The following is an 18715-nucleotide window of genomic DNA, read 5'->3' on the forward strand; positions in this document are numbered from 1 at the left end:
GATGTATTTATTTAAGATGGATTCCAAGATGAGAGTTTAAAACCCACCGCAGCAAACCTACAGACGAATCAAATTTCAATTTTCCTAATTGGATTTTCACGAAAATATTTCCTAAAACAAGTCTAATTTGTTCCCTATTTAAATGACATTAGTTTTCTATAAGTACTTAGGTTTTCTGCTAAGAAAATGGTGATATCATGAAGTTCCTTCTTAAGTAAAATGTGTTGACAGCTTGGTAATTATTAGATATACGAAATTTGATCAAAATATAACCTTAAACTTAACAATCTTCCTCAGTATCCGAAGACGTCCAACTATTTCAACACAACAAACAAACAGTCCAACTTCCTTCCTAGCTTCCTACTTAGTGAAGGTCACAGCTGTGGGAAGTTAACTGTTACACAAGTAACAGGTACAATTATGCAACGAGTACGCTAAACTACTTGATAATTGTTGCGAAGGATGATCCATATACGTGTAAACGATCTCTGGTCAAGGACACTTTCTACAACTAATTGGTGCCAAGCGATAAGGTTTTGGCAGCTCGATTACCATTTCTTTGGCGATTAGCTTGTGAAAACATTTAAGTGCCAACTAAGGTACTAAACAAATCTCCGTATACGATTGTTTTCTGTGAAAAGATGCCAATTACATTCTTGTTCTCTTCGACAGTCATTCGATTAGTTAACCTAATTTTGTCTGAAACACAAATTTATATAAAAAGTACAAATAATAGGATATCTTAAGATACTGTATATTGCAGCTTGGTTGATATTTTGTTTATAACTCTCACCATGAAAATGTAACAAAGGCTTTTTTTACAAGGGATAGTTTAAGGTTCCCCATTGTTTTACTGACAAACATATCAAAGAAAATAAAATACCCCCGCCGCAGCGAACCTGCAGACTAAGCGAATTTCCATCTACCTGGTTGGAATTCCGCTAAATTATTCCCTTAAAGTTGTCAGATTTATTTCCTATTTAAATAATATAATTAATTTTAATGAGTACTTAGGTTTGCTTCTTCAGGGAGGAAAACAGGGGTTTTTATTGAAATATTGATAGCTTAGTATAAAGTAAAGAAAATTTCAAAGATTTCATTAAAATATGTCCATAGTCAAGCTAGCTATAACATTTTATTTATTCTCCTTAACATAAGAATAACATAGTAATAATTTAAAATTTACACTTTTTTTGGGACGTTTTCCGTAACCGTTAGTCATAGGCCTACAACAATGCTTCAAAATACTAAATTATTAGTTTTTTGAGCTCTACAAAATGGTTTGGAAAAAATTGCAAAATGTTATGTTTTCAGGGTGAAAATGAGAAAACCCCACTTTTACCCCATAAACCCTTGTTCCCATAGTCCGATCATGATGGTTAGCGTATATGAATTTGAAGATAGTGTTTTTGGCCTCTTGGGACTTCAAAACAAAAAAGTTAATCGGTCCCGGGACCAGGTCTTACCATGCGACCTACTCTTTTTTTTCTTCCACGATTTTCTAACTCAAAGATTAGTCTTTAATCTAATACCAGTAGAAGCCCAATCTGCAATCGCTTTCGGGCAATGCTTAGTTCCGGGGCCACGAGATTGAGAGGTTGGGGAATTGATCTGCGAACTCTTTCCTAAACAGTTACGAAATTGTGATTTATCACGAAAGGGGCGATTTGGAACTGAGCGATGGCTTCTTGACTCTTGAGGCTCGACCTTTAGTGTTTCGTGTAGGTGTTTCCTGAATCACGGCGATTTTGGGGGATTTGCGAGCAAAATTCGAGAGACTAAGATTTATGATACATTCTCACATAACGTTAAACTTTGCGACTAGGTCGTCCACGAATATTGTAGTGGATTTTTCACTATGGATGTTGTTAATAGTAGGTATATTTATAAAGTTCATAATCTTTATGATAAATAACAGAATCATTTAAAATCTTTCTAAAAAAATTAAACATCTAGGACTAAATACACACGGACTCTATTAAATACATTCAAGTAAAATATATTATTTGAGAACTTTGAAAATGACATCGTTAATCAATGGTGTCCATACTAAAACAAAACAACACTAACCGCAACCATTTCATATTCAATTTTTTTAAAGAAAGCTTAGTAAACTCACAGCTCACAGAAATATACCACAAATTCTATCCTCAAATTGATTGAAAACATTTCAACACACACAATTTGTCAAGAATTTCGACAGTTTCATTGTATACAACATCCTGGAGTGCAGTGCTGCCTATAAGCAGTGCGGAAACCCATTATCCGTACGTTGGAAGCGTAATCTATCACCAGTCAACAGGTCAGTCAGATCAGGAAGAGGCCGGGACTGCAGACTTGTGAACCGTCAATACGTGATCTGAATAACCACATGCAAGGGCACTTCCACAGCAGATGAGTTGCAGCATCTCAACTCAACAATTGGTCCATGAGGAAGATCGACTAAAGTATCAAAATTAAATTCTGTTTCTTGTTTGATTTTTGTTGTGTTGATTGTTTTTTTGGTTTTCAATTTTGTCAGGGAATAAAAAATGGTTTAAATGCTATGCAGAAACGATGTTGTTTACATGCAATGGTGGGGTTGAAATGTTGTTGTTTATATGCAATATTTGGAACACTTTTTTTACTTATTCTAAAATATTTTTTTTTAATTCATGCTATCTTATGAATTTATGTGGTTCACTCTACTTATTTCCTTTAATCCCACTAAGGATGTAAAGTCTGTATATTCCTGGGCCTTCTTAACATGAGGCCTGGGATGGTTTAAGGCCCGAGCCAGTCCCAATGGGAGACGGAGGTCGTCCCATAATCCTACCCGGGTATTGTTGAAGCTAATCGCCTGATTTATGGCCTTTCCTGGCAGTTGAGGGGTAGCAAGCGCTAGAGTGGGGGTAGAGCGAGATAGAAGATGGAGTTTGTTGCCCCCAGCGACACCGGACGTCTGACGTTCCCAGAAGGATAGGGTTGACATTACAACAATTCGACGCAAGAATTTGAATGGACTTCCGTTAACAAATAATGCAATGAAGGGAATCAGTGTTTAGTACTAGGAAAGGTAAAGGAAATATAAGTGATTAGCGTACAAGGATTTAATTTGCTATTTCTTAGATATTCCTTACGTAGGGTCACTCGGGTCACTTTGCAGGGAAGTAACTGCGAGAGTGTGATTGACCTCAATTGCAACCTAACAATTGTTTTGATTTTACGTGGTAGCCTCATAAGCGAACATCTTTAACACAAAAACTAAGGCAACGCTGGTGATACAACTATTGGTCATAGTTTATTTCGTTGAGTCGTAAATTAAGACTTATTGAAAGATTTGTTTATACAAAATAATAAAATCACAGTTTTGTACGATATTGAACAAGTTTTATTCAAATCTTTACTGCAAACGTCACATTCCAAATACCAATTGTGTGACGAGAAAATACGTCATCTAACCAGTACTCCTAATGATGTTGATGAAAATATATTTCTGGTCATTTATGATCTAGTAGTGAGTTTGTTATAACAATTCTGTCGAACTATAGGGTGTTAAGTAACTCTCTACCAACCTTTTAGAATATAATTTCTGTGTTAATAACGAATGTATAAATACAGTATCACAAAGCACCTGTAAATCAATGGTTACACACAGAGCCACCATTTTGTTTTTTTTATATCCATGTTACTTAAAATTTTAAATTGTAAATAAATGTTAATGCTAGTTTAATTAGTTTTGCAAGAATATATTACAATTTATAAATGTAATATGGCAGTCATTTAAGCATTTTTAAGAGTAGTAACGTTATACCAGTAAATCATTAAAATAAACACAAGAATGCTTTTTACTGTAAATTCTGACACAAACGTAATGACACATCGACGTAGAAAATCCAATTAAAAATGACCGAGATATGGCATTTTTGTGGTCTGTGTCTAAAAAACTATGATAGTGCGTGTGGTATAAGTACTTGTCTGCAACTATGTGACCAACAAACCAATATGATAGAATCATAAGAACTAAATATATACTACGCGACACAAAAACAGTCATACCAGTGTTATTTTTTATCAGGTTTTCTATCTTTATATGTTATTGCGTTTGTCTTGAAGGTAATAAGGTACTAGTGGAACCCCGTCGAAATCGACGGTTAATCTTGAGGTTTTATGTAAATTCAGCTAACTGCGTTGGATAGAGTTAAGTCATTAAAATCTTAGTTATATGAAGGGACGATAAGCAATAATAAGTATGACGATTGTGTTCCCTAAAAAACGTGATTGATGAATTCGTTTAACACAATATTTCCTACCTTTCTTTTTATCGGCTTTAGGTTGCCTAAAAGGTTTTTTAGGAGTCTTATAATTGTTTCTTCATGAGTTTGTTTCATACCAAAGCCACTTTCACTATATGGGAGAATGAGTTCATATAATTAGTCTATCATGTTACGGAAAGAGTCAATATTTATTACTGACCATTAATTCAATCTGCTTTAGGAAAATCATTCAGATTTTATCCGGATTTATAAGTAAATCTTAATCACTTTTTTTTTATAAAAATATCTGATTCTCCAGAAAGCAGTAACATTCTTACTTCGATCTCAGCAATTTTAAATCCTTCTCTTGCCACATCGACCTATGTATTTAATTATCCTGTTCTTACTTGATAGTTCATTAGCTTATGGGGTAGTTTTGCCTTGGCCATATAGATCACATAAAGCTGTGCATGTATTTCGTGGATACGAATGAACCATAATTGTAAGACATTTTATCACAAATCTTGAACATTTGCGGAACCAAATCCATAACCTAGTCCAGCATTGGTAACACATTATGCAAATGCGATGAGATGTGATGACACTGTTGTGTTTCCGAATGTTTTGTATGTAGTGAGGTTTAGATGCGTTGTTCAACCTAGCTACATGTGTACATCAAAGTAAAAACTGTGTACACATTTTTTTTAATACCTAAATTGACATAGTTCATCTACTTTATCAAAACCATAGACTCCGTAGTTAGTCTATTCCAAAACTTGATCACAGCTCTCATCCTCATCGTACTCATCTATGATACCTACAATTTTCAACCCGATTATCAAAAACTGTTATACCAATAAATTAATCTCAGGCGTTCTTTCTTGAATTTAAAAATAAATGGTGATTGAAAGTAGGAAAAAAAGGCAAGTGCCAACCTTACAATATGTATAAGCTAACCCGATAAGGAATAGTTATATGTTCCTTTGAAATTTATAAGTCACACTTATTTCATAATTTAAAATTTTCTAAGAGCAATAAAGCATTGATTTTTGAACAAAACATTTCAAACGTATCATAAATTCATCATTTTGTTGAAGCTATAAAAAACTTGCCATGCAGTGGAGAATCCATTTAAAATCATAAATAGTAATGTAAACATTAAATTTTGACAGTTTCAGTAGACCTTTGAATACAATTTTAATATTAACAGCTGGTTCATTAAAAGTAGTGTAAAATTATCCATATGGTTGAAATGTAAACAAAATTGCAGAGTGAACTTTAAAGGCCTCTGGGGCAGAGCCCCAAGGAAATTTACATCGTTTCTCTTTTGAGGGCTCACCTACAGACTAATACCTTTCTTTAGACACCCATACCAAGTTTCTACGCCCAGCCGTGTTCTCAAATTAGCTGTGACAAAAAACCTCGTTTTCCTCCATAAGAATAACATGGGATGGGAATTTAAAGGCCACTGGGGCAGAGCCCCGAGGGAATTCTCCATGTTTCTCTTTTGATGGCTCATCTACAGACCAGGACCTTTCTTTAGACACCTCTACCGGGTTTCTACGCCCAGCGGTTCTCTCAAAATAGCTGTCACAAAGAAAAACAGTTTCAAATTAATATATAGATTTTTTGTGAAATATTAATTGTTTAGTATAAACTAGTGTACATGTTGCTCGAAATCGAGCAATCGCAAAGAAGTAAATGAGTTATTAAAAACAAATAACTTATATAAGAACAAATAAGTCATAAACTCCGATGAGTTTAAAAGAGTAAACTCAAAGATTACGTAACTAATGATAATACTCACAATGTACTTAGCAGTTCAATATAATCAACATTTCTTGTAAATATTTTATCATTTTTCAAAAGCTGGTCTGGCTTTTAGTGTATTGTAGAAATGTTTACCACTTATAGCAGAAATAGGTTGTCCATGTTGGTCTTTGTCAATGATAATGTAGTCTTCATGGCATCACCCATTGTCGCCAGTACGTTTACAAATTTCAGTCTTTATTTTAATAGCACCAAATAACCATTAACTACCTGATTTTCTGCATAACCTCTCTGTCACAATTTTACAATTAACATATGTTCTTCACTTTTAATTTCTGACAGCTGGAGTTTCATAACAATGTTTGTTTCCCATGTTAATCTTATGGAGAAATACGAAACTTTAAAGGGCCCCAGGGCCTCACTCTCTAATTATTTCCCTAAAAAGAAAGTTTCCTGCACAACTTCACGTTACGCTCTTTCCAATGACACCAAAAACATGTCAATCGGTTCAGTAGTTTCGGAGGAGTAATTGTCACAAAAAACCTGCTTGCGTATTAAATAAGCATAGATGTAACAAATTTGCCAATATTAATTAAACTATCAATTAACAACCATCATCAAGGCAAGCCAACTATGAGTCTACTGTATTATTCTCCATACAAATAAAATAGCAATTTTAAATTTACAAATCGTCACTAATAACCCTACAAAAACACTTCAATATAATATATATTATATTAGTTGTTTTATAAGATTTACAAACGTAACCATTTAAACAAAAGTTCGTATTAAATAATAAAATATTTGGCTTTTTTATGAATAAAATACTTCTTTTTCAAATTTGACCATAATTTAACCATTATATTAGTAATAATTTGTTCATAAAGAATCAACAGTTTACTTAAAGCACAGAATGTATGTACTGAGAGGTCTAAAACACTATTGATACATTTAGGCTATTTACACAATATACTGTTAACTCACAATACGGTAAATAAATATTACCGCAAAGGTCCTCCGCAACAGTTCTTTTTTTCCTTTTACAGTGGATATTATTTCACACAGTCCTGGCTGGTTTGCGAACTCGTTCGAATAAACGAAGGTTTACGTGTTTGTACCAAATTTAATCAAAATTGGATAATTTTTACTAGGGTTATTGCGCTAATGAATTTCAACGGATAGTCTTTTTGGCCTCTGGGGACCTCAACATGAAAAAGTCAATTGGTCCCGGGTACAAGTCTTACCACATGTCCTACGCCAATAGCTTATTCCCTGTATGGGAAATTCGCTAGTAAAAACAGCTTGTACGTATACAATTAAACCATTGCAATATTTAACCTCCCAGATTTAACGTACACTATGGTACATGACACCCCTTCCTTCGAAACCATTTCTTAAAATAATTTCGCACAAACAAATTAAATAAACATTAAAACTTACGCCAAAACTAAAAAAAATAGCAAAAATTCAATTTTCAAATTTGTTACGCAATCCCTTTCGTTACGTAAGTATAGCAACCAGCTCCTTAAACTTGCCACAATCCGATATAGTCCAGTCAATAAAGGGATTGTAGAGGACATGGAGAGGGGGAAATTTTTTTTCTGCGGGAATGTGTTCGGGGTAGTTAGAAGATAAAAATACCAAAAGTCCCCGCCCCTGGCCCTGCTGCTTCAGCGGGGGGAGGGGGGGAAAGACCCCATTTTTTAGTTTTTTACTTCTACACTGAAAACCGTTCATCGTACGGAAAAAATGTAAATTATAAAAAGAAAGATGATGAAATTCTCTACAAGAATGGTCATATTCATTTCTTCCGTATATGCATTGGTTTAAAAGATATTCTCAAAATAATATAAAAATTCTTAAATAAATTGATTTTCACGCGTTTTTTGTCAAATAAGTTTATATAATCCATTAGCCTGTTGTTGTTTCACATCAATCAGGATAGAAAACAGGTTTTCGAACACTAACCTATATAATATAATATATCAATCGTATATATTGTGTTAAAAATAGTTTATATAAATTTAAATAAGTATGTATATTTGTCATGGAAACAAGTAATTTTGGCATAATTATTACACTAAAAATTTAAAAGATTGTGTTTGTAGCTATATTTGTCCAGGTTTATTTATAACAATTACCGAAACCAATATTATTGTTCATGGTCTGGCTCACTTGGGACGAGAGGGTCCGACTTCTGTCCCAAAAACTGGTGCCATCTGGAACTGAAAACCACCATCTGATCTAGGACATCTCCATCATTCAATTCTTGTTAACTACCCCGAACACATTCCCGCAGAAAAAAAAATTCCCCCTCTCCATGTCCTCTACACCCCCCTTTTGAGCATTCATTGACTGGACTAATAGATACACTAAAGCTATTAGGTGCTATGAAGGACTTTGCACGTAACGATCAGCTGGTGTGCCGGTGTGAGGTGTCTGGTCAGCTGGTCTACCCCCGCGCGGTGGCGGGAGATCCCCGTGTGACGTCACCACAGCTACCAGGTGATGGTCGCGCGGTGACTGTCTCAGTCAGTCAGTGTATACTCTGCCGCCTGTCGGGCCGCTCAGGCTCCTTATCAGTAACTTACAGTGTTCAGTGATAACAACATGGTGTTTCCGGACAGCTTTCTGCACGACCCCCAACATCCTCATTCTGCTATAAATGTGAGTTTCGTCAACTATTATATTTCTACATTATTTACGCAAATTATGTCTAAATTTGTTTGTTATTTCACCTCTGTTATTTATTTTTTTATGCAATTTTTTTAAGTCTGTGTACGTTGGGAAAACGAATTTATTTAGTTTCCTACGTTTTTCATCGATTGCTTAACATTTATTTAGCTCTCTATGTATTTTATCAAAATGCACAGTAAGTGTATACCGGTAAACATACTTTTAGTATATTTTTATTTTTTTCCGATGAAAACTGTTATTTTCCACAACTAGAAGATTTCATTGAAAACCCTCTATAATCACAAATATATTAATCATCAAATAAAAAATTAAGTTATATAAATTTCAGACTGGTAACACGGCCTACATATGACTGTACATTTTTATAGTTCTAAAACTTGAAAATACATGATTTAATAACGACCATTAAAAAAATTACACTGACGTTTTATTTCAAACAAACAAATAATTTGTCGAGACTCAAATCTGTATTAGAATTTAATAAACAGGCAATTGGTTTGATCGATAGAAAATTAAACAAAGTACATAAACAAGCTAAAGTTAAAGGCAATAACTTTTATGTCTAGTAACAAACTTATACAAAGTTTGGGGTTGTTACAAGAAGTTAAATATTACAACTAAATTACGTTTTTGTCCAAAGTAATTGTATACTAAAAATAACCATAATCGTTTGTGTAAATTCCTCAAATCCCTAAAATACAAATTAATTTCAGCCAATAAAGGTAGTTTCAGTATAATATTAAAATAAGGCTCTTTTACAAATTATAATAAAATGTAACCTAATGACTGACTGTAAACCTACCTTTTGACCTACTTCAAATGGCCTAATTTATTAATATTTTGCAATAAACAACAATATTTTGAACACAAACTTATTTAGACACTTAAATGTGTTTCTCCATTAGTCCCAAACAAAATTCTGCGAAAAGACATGTTTACGTCGAATTTAAAAGCTACACATTCTAATGACTTGTAAAAACGTTACTATAATGACGAGACGGAATAGAAGTTCGTATTCATACAAATATTATTGTAATTGTCAAGAAACGTGAATTATGGTGTATCTTCCGAACTATAATTGTTAACAGTAGATCAACTATAAACTTACAATCACCAAACAAGAAACCGGAGCCTTGCAAATAATTAAAAAAAGAGTGAAGTAAAATATTTAATTGAATAGAAATGACTATGATTGCATTCACAATAAATAGTAGAGATGTATTTTGGAAGAAGCTTGTAATAAAATATTCAACAAACGTTGATTAGATTATCAATCCTTTTGTAAATTAGGAAATAATTTTGATTTTCATAGGCAATTAATTATCACATTTTTGGCACAGTTCTTTTAGGATTTAAAAAATTAACATACTAAACCATGTTTAATACATTTATTACTACAGTACAAATTTCCCAGCGTCAAAGTCTCCCATGCCAGAAGTAATTTTGCATTCCAACCCAAGACAAGGAGATGTTAGACTACTTAAAATAATATGTTGACCAAAATAAATAAAAAAAACAACCAATTATAATACGAGCAATAACACGATTTTTACTCAATGAGTACGCTAAGCACATTTCATTATTCTTTTACAAAACTGTCCAAGCCCTAAAGATTCAAGTAGTAAATTCCACTTTGTTGATAAACAAAACAAGAATCAAGTCCGGTATCGGCCCAAGAACACAATAACCACAGGGCAAAGTAAGAGTCGAAACGGTCTGTAACAAACACAGATATTTTGCACATGACTATATTTAGCCGGTAAAACACCGCTCTGTTTTCGTTGTCACATTACACAGCTTACATAAGAAGGTCAAAAAGCTGTGTGTCCGGCCACTTTTTCCAATAACGGAACCAATTGCAATACAACTCTTGCTGTGATATAACTATTAGCTTTTAGCGAATTTCCCTATAGGGAAGTAGCTATTACCGTAGGTCTCATGGTAAGACTTAGGCCCGGGACCGATTTACTTTTTCATTTTAATGTCCCCAGAGGCCAAAAACACCATTCGTTCAAATTTTTATATATGTATATATATATATATATATATATAGGTATATATATATATAGATTTATATATATATATATGTGTCCGTGAACACGATAACTTGAGTAATTTTTATCCGATTTTGATGAAATTTGGTTTGAAGGTGTAAGGCGGGATAAACTTGAATGAGTTCGCGATCCAGCATGATCGGACCATGGGAACAGGGTTTTATGGGGGGTTTTATGGGGTAAAAATTGGTTTTTCTCACTTTTTACCCTCAAAACACAAAATTTCCCAATTTTTCTCTAAACCGTCTTAAAGAGCTTAAAAAAACAAACAATTCAGTATATCAAAGTGTTTTTGTACGGTTATTGGTTACGGAGAAAACTAAAAAAATTGTAAATTTAAAATTCCCATGTTATTCTTATGGAGAATATTGTAAAATGTTGTAGTTTGCTTGTTTATGGATATATTTTGATCAAACTTGGTAAATTTATTTATTTTATAGTAAGCTATCAATATTTTACTAAAAACACACTACTTTATTAGTTTCCTTGTAGCAGCAAACCTAGGTACTCGTTAAACCTAATGTTATTTAAATAGATCAATTGAAAATCAATTCGGCCAAATGGAAATTCGCTTAGACGGCAGGTTTGCTGCGGCGGGGGTATTTTAACTATAACATTGTCTTTTATTTCGTAAAGTGTATGAAAAGTCGATAAATCAGTTATAACTCAAAAATGAAACACTAATTAAGAATGACTCTTCACGACTTGTTCTAACATAATATTTTAGAGGTTTCTCTAGTCTTACATTAAATGTTAAAATTAGGTTCCACGCACGATGCACAAAACCAAAATAACCCGTCGTGAACGAATCTAAAACGGTTTGAGGTTTGCTGTGTTTGCTTATCGCATAAGAAGGAAAAGTAGGATATGTTCAACAAATGTATTGTTTCTCGCGAGTTGTCAAATCAATAATGGTTGTCGTTTCAACAATATTTAAAAGCTATGTCTACAAGCGAATTCCATTAAGATAGCCGAAGGTATCCTGACACAATAGAATGATCTCGTAAAAATCTGGCAGATTGTTGTCGACTAATGGAAACTTTAGACCTAATTGAAACTTCGAACTTAATGGAAACTGTAGTCCGAATGGAAAGTCAACACAAAGTTCCAAAATATACAGCCAGTAGCATACCAACCAAATAGCAACCATTTAGAAAAGTCAAGCAGATTTAGAAACTAGAGTTTAATCTATTCGTTGTGAAAAACTTTTAACTGTAAAATAAAAAAAATATACAACAGAGATTAATTGCAGAAACTCGATCAAGTATTACCGGATTGAGATGTATCAAGTCTTAAAATAATGATGATCTATGTCGAGTATGAAGATGAAAATCCTTAAAGTTTTAAAAATGCTCAAGGATGCTCTAAGTATGCCTTAAGGATAAGCCTTTTCTCAAATGTGTAGCCATACTTTATACCGCAGTCTAATAGCTAACTACTCTGAAAGTATTCGGTCTCGACTACCGTATCAAACAATGCCTTCTCGAGATTTGGTCCAAAACATCCACTTCGCTAGGTCCGACTGAAAATCTGACTGAACGGCTGATATGATCGTTCCTATCCAGTCGAATCATCAGAAAATCAACTTCACTCTCTTGATTGCAGATCGGTAAACGTTCTCCCGGATCAGACAATGCCTTGTGCCTGGTCTAGGTCGTAACCAATCCACGGCCCCAGCGCCAGTCCCACATCGCTCGCAATGCTTTCCATCTTAATCGATTCCGTTTGTCCGCCCCGACTGCGACTATCGAACTGTGTCTCGGCTCAATTGGCCTCGTAAATACGGTTTATTTAAGACATCCTAACACTGCTCCGAAACGGAATTCGAAATAGTTCCTTTACACTTTTTCGGAAGAGTGCATATCGGGGCGCGATTTTAACGTACCGATGTCGAGAGACATTGTAAATGTCTCTATTCCAAATTTACCAACCAAATTTAAACATCTAATTGGACAAACTAACTGATAACTACGTTCCTCTCCAAAGTATGTTGAAACTCTCGCTTCACTTATGTACAATATAAATTTATAAGTAATGTATAAACAAACTCACTCACCAATTCCCCAAGAAAAGAGACATACCTGTAACAAAGCAAGAGGTTTAACTCTAAATATAATATAATAGTTACTACGAATGTTTAAGATAACAGAAATGTTCACTCATTCCCTTAAATTATCAGAAACGACGCACTATGACTCTTAAATTTAAAGCAGCTCATGGTAAAATACCTGAATATCTTGTAACAGCCAAGGTAATATATTTTGAGAAACTGAGATATGAAATGTACACCATGTGCCACCACGTAAACATATCCACAACCATCAATGTATACGGTCTTAGTTATACAATGGTTGTACTATACATCGATGTTCACAACCAGGTTTAGCAGGGCTAACATGGTAAAGAGGGCTAAATTTTTCTTTGAAATGACACGACCAAAGTTCACACATAGGTGAACCAAAATAGTTCATAGGTGCATCTCGACTGTTTTTACACAAGATACATCTACAATATAAACTGTGACCTTAATTTTCCAAAACTTATAAAACGTCAACTAACAAAACATAAATGCATATCTTAACCCATCCGTCCTTTTCATCCCTCACAAATTTGAATATTTGAAGAGTCAATCCGGCTCGAAGATACTTGACTATAGATGTGCTCCAAGTGTTTCCTTATGGGCTGTGACAACAATAAGTCATGCGCGATCTTATGCGTCTGTTGCGCCGACACAATACGCGGGAATGCGGAGGCCAAGGCGCGCATATCTTACCCGCCAAATCACGACCCTCCGCTCTCCGGCCTCAGGGTGTGAACGAACCGGCGATCTCGGATAAAGCATTGTCGCAAATAATATTTATAGTGGAGTCTCAGATCGCATCGATAGCTTGGATAAAAATCTCAAATTCAAGTTGCCAAAGAGTTAGCAACTCAGGAGTTCAGTTAGTAAAAACTTGAAATCGAATGATTCAGGATTCATTCATTCACAGTTCCTTCTTGATCTTCAGAAAAGGTCCTCCAATAAGTTAGCCAAAGCCGGGGGATTTCAGATGGATTTAGGGGGTCGTATAATATAACATGTATATAGAGTTTATCCATATGTGTGGATATATAGTTTTCTCTATCAGTGAAGACAGTTTTGGAAAAAGTCTTTGTATTTTCAACCCGATGTTTTAATCGACAATGAATTGCTGTATGCACGTAAAAACCTTTCAAATCCCATTGCAATTTGAATACTCCACGTTTTGGTGCCTGTGAAAACGAAAATATAAAAACTGTTTCAACCATAGATTTATACGACGCCAACACAATATGTGCGTGTTTTAAGACTAATATCAATGGAGGATGAATGCCTAATGGATTTGATAATATCGTTGACTCAATGATAATATCTATGTTACTGACTAATATCACCTGGTTCTTCCCGAGCTATTTATAACGCCACGATTAACAACAGCTGGGTCCGGTTTCAAACCACCAAAAGGCGACTATTATGATCGAATCAACTCTTAACCATAGGTTTGTTTAGCAGTTGGAAGCGGTAATAAAATACTTTGTTGTAGTTCCAGAAATAGCTACAATACATTCTCCTTTCTTTCTAAAACCTACAATCGAACTTTGGTAAATAACTTGCTGTGTACGAAAACTACCAATGATGTAATCGGGCGTTAAAAAGATTACTGACAAATTTTGAAAAAAATATTTTTTAAACCGTCAATAACCGTTCAGATTACCTTAAAATTCTCCAAAGTATCGAATTTCCCAGTGTTTGTACACTCGGGTTGGCTCACTTGAAAGCGGGATAAAGATACAGTGCGAGCGTTCGGTCCGAAAGGTCCAGGGTTCAAATACCGCAAAACACCAATGGTTTTTATTTGCCTTTTGATTGTGCCTGGTCCTCATGGTAACCTAATGTGCAAAACGATTCCTGACTGCAGCGTAGCGTCTTAGGATGTGAGGGAAGGTCATAAACACTGCAACCCCCCCCCCCCCCGAACAGACCGGAAGTATACCAGCTGATGTCTCGGGCGACAGGTGACAGCTACTGTACTACAATCGCGACCTTGTCAGATGACCTTGAGATCCTATCACTGTTGCATCGTCGACCTCTACGCTGATTCCACCTAATTAATTACACAGATAGCATCGCACGGGATTCTCTAAAGGTGAATTACCGTTTCCGCACATTCACTGTTGACCTAAGGTAATTCTATTTTACAGTCACGCGTGTGCGTGTAGTTTGTGTTTTGTGCAGTTGGAAATTATGTTTCGTATATATATATTTGGGATTTTACTATTTTTCTTGTGCTTCGCTCTTCGGTCTTTGGTTGAGCTTGGTATTAGATCGATCCTCCCACAGTATTGACATTAAATTTCAAATAACTTCTTATTGTACTTTTTATTAAATTGCCTGAAAGCACAAAAATTTTGAAATACGTCAAATAACACTTGCAACAATACATTTACATTTATACTGTTTATTCACAAGACGGTAAATACATATAAAAGATGCGCCTCTTATAACCTTCCGGTAACCAATAGTATAAATGGACGCCATTGAGATTCTTGTCATTCACCTATTGGGTCTAGATGATTCGAGTGTCCAATCGAAATCGATCACCACTACTATCTTATATATATATATATATATATATTCCGTCTTGAGAATAAACAGTATAAGTGCACATATATTGTTGCAAGTGTTATTTGACGTATTTTTGTACTTTCATGCCATAATCCAAAACGATTCATACGCCTCCTAATGATAAAGTATATTATAATCACCTAATCCTGACTTAAACCATCAATATATAATTGGCTGGCAGCGAGGAATATGTTACTCACTAGTATTCTTTGATAGAATTACTATTGAGCCAATGTGAATAATAGATGCATTTGAGTTGGTTTTGGATAGTTTACAACAAAGTTGCCAAGATGGTTAAACGTCAATTATTGTTAACCGCAATGGCTTGGAGCTCTTGAACACGCAAAACTGTGGCTTAGATGTAATAATTAGCTGGGAACTGATCCGAGGGTAAACAAACACGACAAATACAATTTTTTGTCTCCATGTCTTCATGTAGGGAGTATAATAATTAATTAGTACCAAAAGCGGGTTGTAGGTAATAATTGGATATGTATTTTGTCTATGGATAGGCTAGCCATTGGAGGCTATATAGAAAGGCTGGCCAAAGTGCTAGTGTTGAAGTTACATTTTCTCTTTAAACTTTTCATACCATCGCAGTTGTTCAAGAAATAAAATATGCTATATCAGTACCACGTTCGGCTGGCACGATTAAACTGGCTAGAGCATTACATCGCGGTATTATATCTACTAGAGGAATAATATGCATTTCGACTTCTTAAAAATGTAATGTTTACCAATACTTGAAAATTAAAAGTGTCAATTACTTTCAAAAGAACCAATACATCACAAATTATCTTTCCAAACATTGTATGTTGTGAATTGTTTCATGTCGAAAAATTTGATAAATACTAGTACACCTGTTGCTCGAATTCGAGCAATTGCAAAGTATTACATAATAAGCGTTCAAAACTCATAACAGTCGTAATTTACGATGGATTAAAAGAGTCAACTTAAAGATTATGTAATCAATCACGATCCACTCCAGTTATCGAAACAGGAAACAAACTCACTCTGAAAACGAAAGCTCTTGTGTGTATCATGTGTTTACTATGAACAGCTATAATTAACACAAATAATTCGTCTGTTTAAGTAAACAAAATCTTTTCTTCATAAGAAATACATTGGGATTTTGATGGCCTGTGGGGCAAAGCCAGAGGACTTTTATTATAGGAATTGGTAAAAGGGGGTGCCTACACAAAAATACTTAATTTTTACACATCGTTTGTAAAAATCCGTTCATTATTAACAGAGGAGTAGTGTTTCGTAGAAATCGCCTTCACGTATTATATATAAGGATTTCGCGTGCATTGAATCTGGAGATGTTCAACTCCACAGGCTTATTTATTTAATTTTCCAATAAAACATTGTAAATCCCCCAGAACGACACTGAGCCAGGTAATGTTTGTCGGTTTTGCCTTGGCTCAGCAAAAGAGGCACAAGGAGAGCTATCATTTCATTTCACACCGATTACTTAAGTGAGCCTTTAATTGGCCTTTGTCACGTACAGGTGAGGTCGGCTTTTATTTTACATTTACTACGAAGAGTAAAGTGTAAAAACCAAGGAGTTTTGACACTAAAACCCTTGGTTATATTCAGATTAACTGTAGTTATTGTTTTGAATAAACTTTTGAGTCCAATGACGATGACTGTTGTAACAGTTTTCTTGAAAACCTGATTATTTGTTTATGCATAAATTAATAGGCTATTTTTTTCTCAATACCGAAATAGTCTAAAAACGGTATTCGAGAGGCGGCGGAAGTATGTATGGTTTGTACCACGAATATTAGAACAGAAACGGCAAGGATCGTATTTAGAACAAATTACGTCACTGGTCCGAAAGTAAACACACGTTTTTAGTAATATTGAAGTGGGTCTGTCAAAACGCGTCCAAACCAGCTCTTACGGCAATTAGTATGGACATTCGGGTCAGTTTCAGAGACGTTATATGTTCATGTTTAAGATAAACACAGTTTCTGCTATATTTTGTGGTTAGAACTGTATTGGTTTACAATAATTGGCCACTTCAACCATAAAAAGACTATTCGTTTGAAAGTCCCAAGTTTTAGGAAGTCCTGATGAATTAGCATTCGTATCAGACAAAGTGAGCAGAAAATAAGAGTGTAGTCGAAAGCCGAGATAACTACTTAACTAAGAACTAGTGAGATCATCTATGAATACAAATCATTCATGTACAAAATATGTTAAGTAGTAAATATTCATTATCTATGTAACCTAAAGATGTCAAAATACAGGATACACAGCTTATTTGTAAAAAATATGACATTTTTTTACGTAAACTACCTTATAATTACGTAATTTCGCAGTGTAATATGTTAGTTTGCATGGATTCAAAATTCTAATGGATTCGTATAAAAAGAGTTGTTGTGTACTACAACATGTTAGAGTTGACCTGAAATTCCATCTAATTACAAAAAAAAAAAAAAAAACCTGAACATAGGATTAAAATCGAAGACGATAACTTCAAAAGTCCCAGCATACATCAGTTGAGATAAAATTGAATATTTCCGGATTCGATATTATTTAGACAAGATTCTACAGTACTAAACAAAGAAATCAAGGATGCTAAACAAAAACAAAGAGATAAGGGGTTGTTGGGTGGACAAACGTCTTATCACAGGTTGATAAGGCAGAGCCAGTGATAGCTTATCACTGATACGCGCATCAAGGCCGGCTGCTTTGTACTGGAGAATCTGATAACACGGGCGCGTGCAGTGTTGGCGGTTGGCAACACTTACGGGTATATAATTTATTTATTGTTATATTTAATAAGATAAATTACGATACACCCGGATACACCCAAGTGCTGGAACGTAAGAACTCCCAATGTGAGCTTCCGTTAAGAGTGTTGGCGGTTGGCAACACTTACGGGTATATAATTTATTTATTGTTATATTTAATAAGATAAATTACGATACACCCGGATACACCCAAGTGCTGGAACGTAAGAACTCCCAATGTGAGCTTCCGTTAAGAGTGTTGGCGGTTGGCAACACTTACGGGTATATAATTTATTTATTGTTATATTTAATAAGATAAATTACGATACACCCGGATACACCCAAGTGCTGGAACGTAAGAACTCCCAATGTGAGCTTCCGTTAAGAGTGTTGGCGGTTGGCAACACTTACGGGTATATAATTTATTTATTGTTATATTTAATAAGATAAATTACGATACAACCGGATACACCCAAGTGCCGGAACGTAAAGAACTCCCAATGTGAGCTTCCGTTAAGATTTCTATTATACAGAATCATTAATGTTGCAGCCTTCTGTAACTTAACATTTCTG

The 18715-nt window shown here is 34.7% G+C and overlaps 2 protein-coding genes across 2 annotated transcripts in view; one reads left to right on the top strand and one right to left on the bottom strand.

The window, feature by feature from the left end:
• The window catches only part of LOC128987541 (nuclear migration protein nudC), a 119114-nt gene that overhangs the window by 63305 nt on the left and 37094 nt on the right, over positions 1-18715 (bottom strand). The window lies entirely within an intron of this gene.
• LOC128987542 (uncharacterized) overlaps positions 8558-18715 on the top strand; it is a 40087-nt gene continuing 29929 nt past the window's right edge. Inside the window, exon 1 of the mRNA XM_054408440.1 lies at positions 8558-8672. Coding sequence (XP_054264415.1) covers positions 8616-8672 — 57 coding nt within the window. The 5' untranslated portion in view covers positions 8558-8615. The remainder of the gene's footprint in view (positions 8673-18715) is intronic.

Source organism: Macrosteles quadrilineatus, unplaced genomic scaffold (genome assembly GCF_028750875.1).
Source record: "Macrosteles quadrilineatus isolate MER2022 unplaced genomic scaffold, UCM_ALF_1.0 Scaffold_2__2_contigs__length_208266976, whole genome shotgun sequence".
In the NCBI taxonomy this organism is placed as follows: domain Eukaryota; kingdom Metazoa; phylum Arthropoda; class Insecta; order Hemiptera; family Cicadellidae; genus Macrosteles; species Macrosteles quadrilineatus.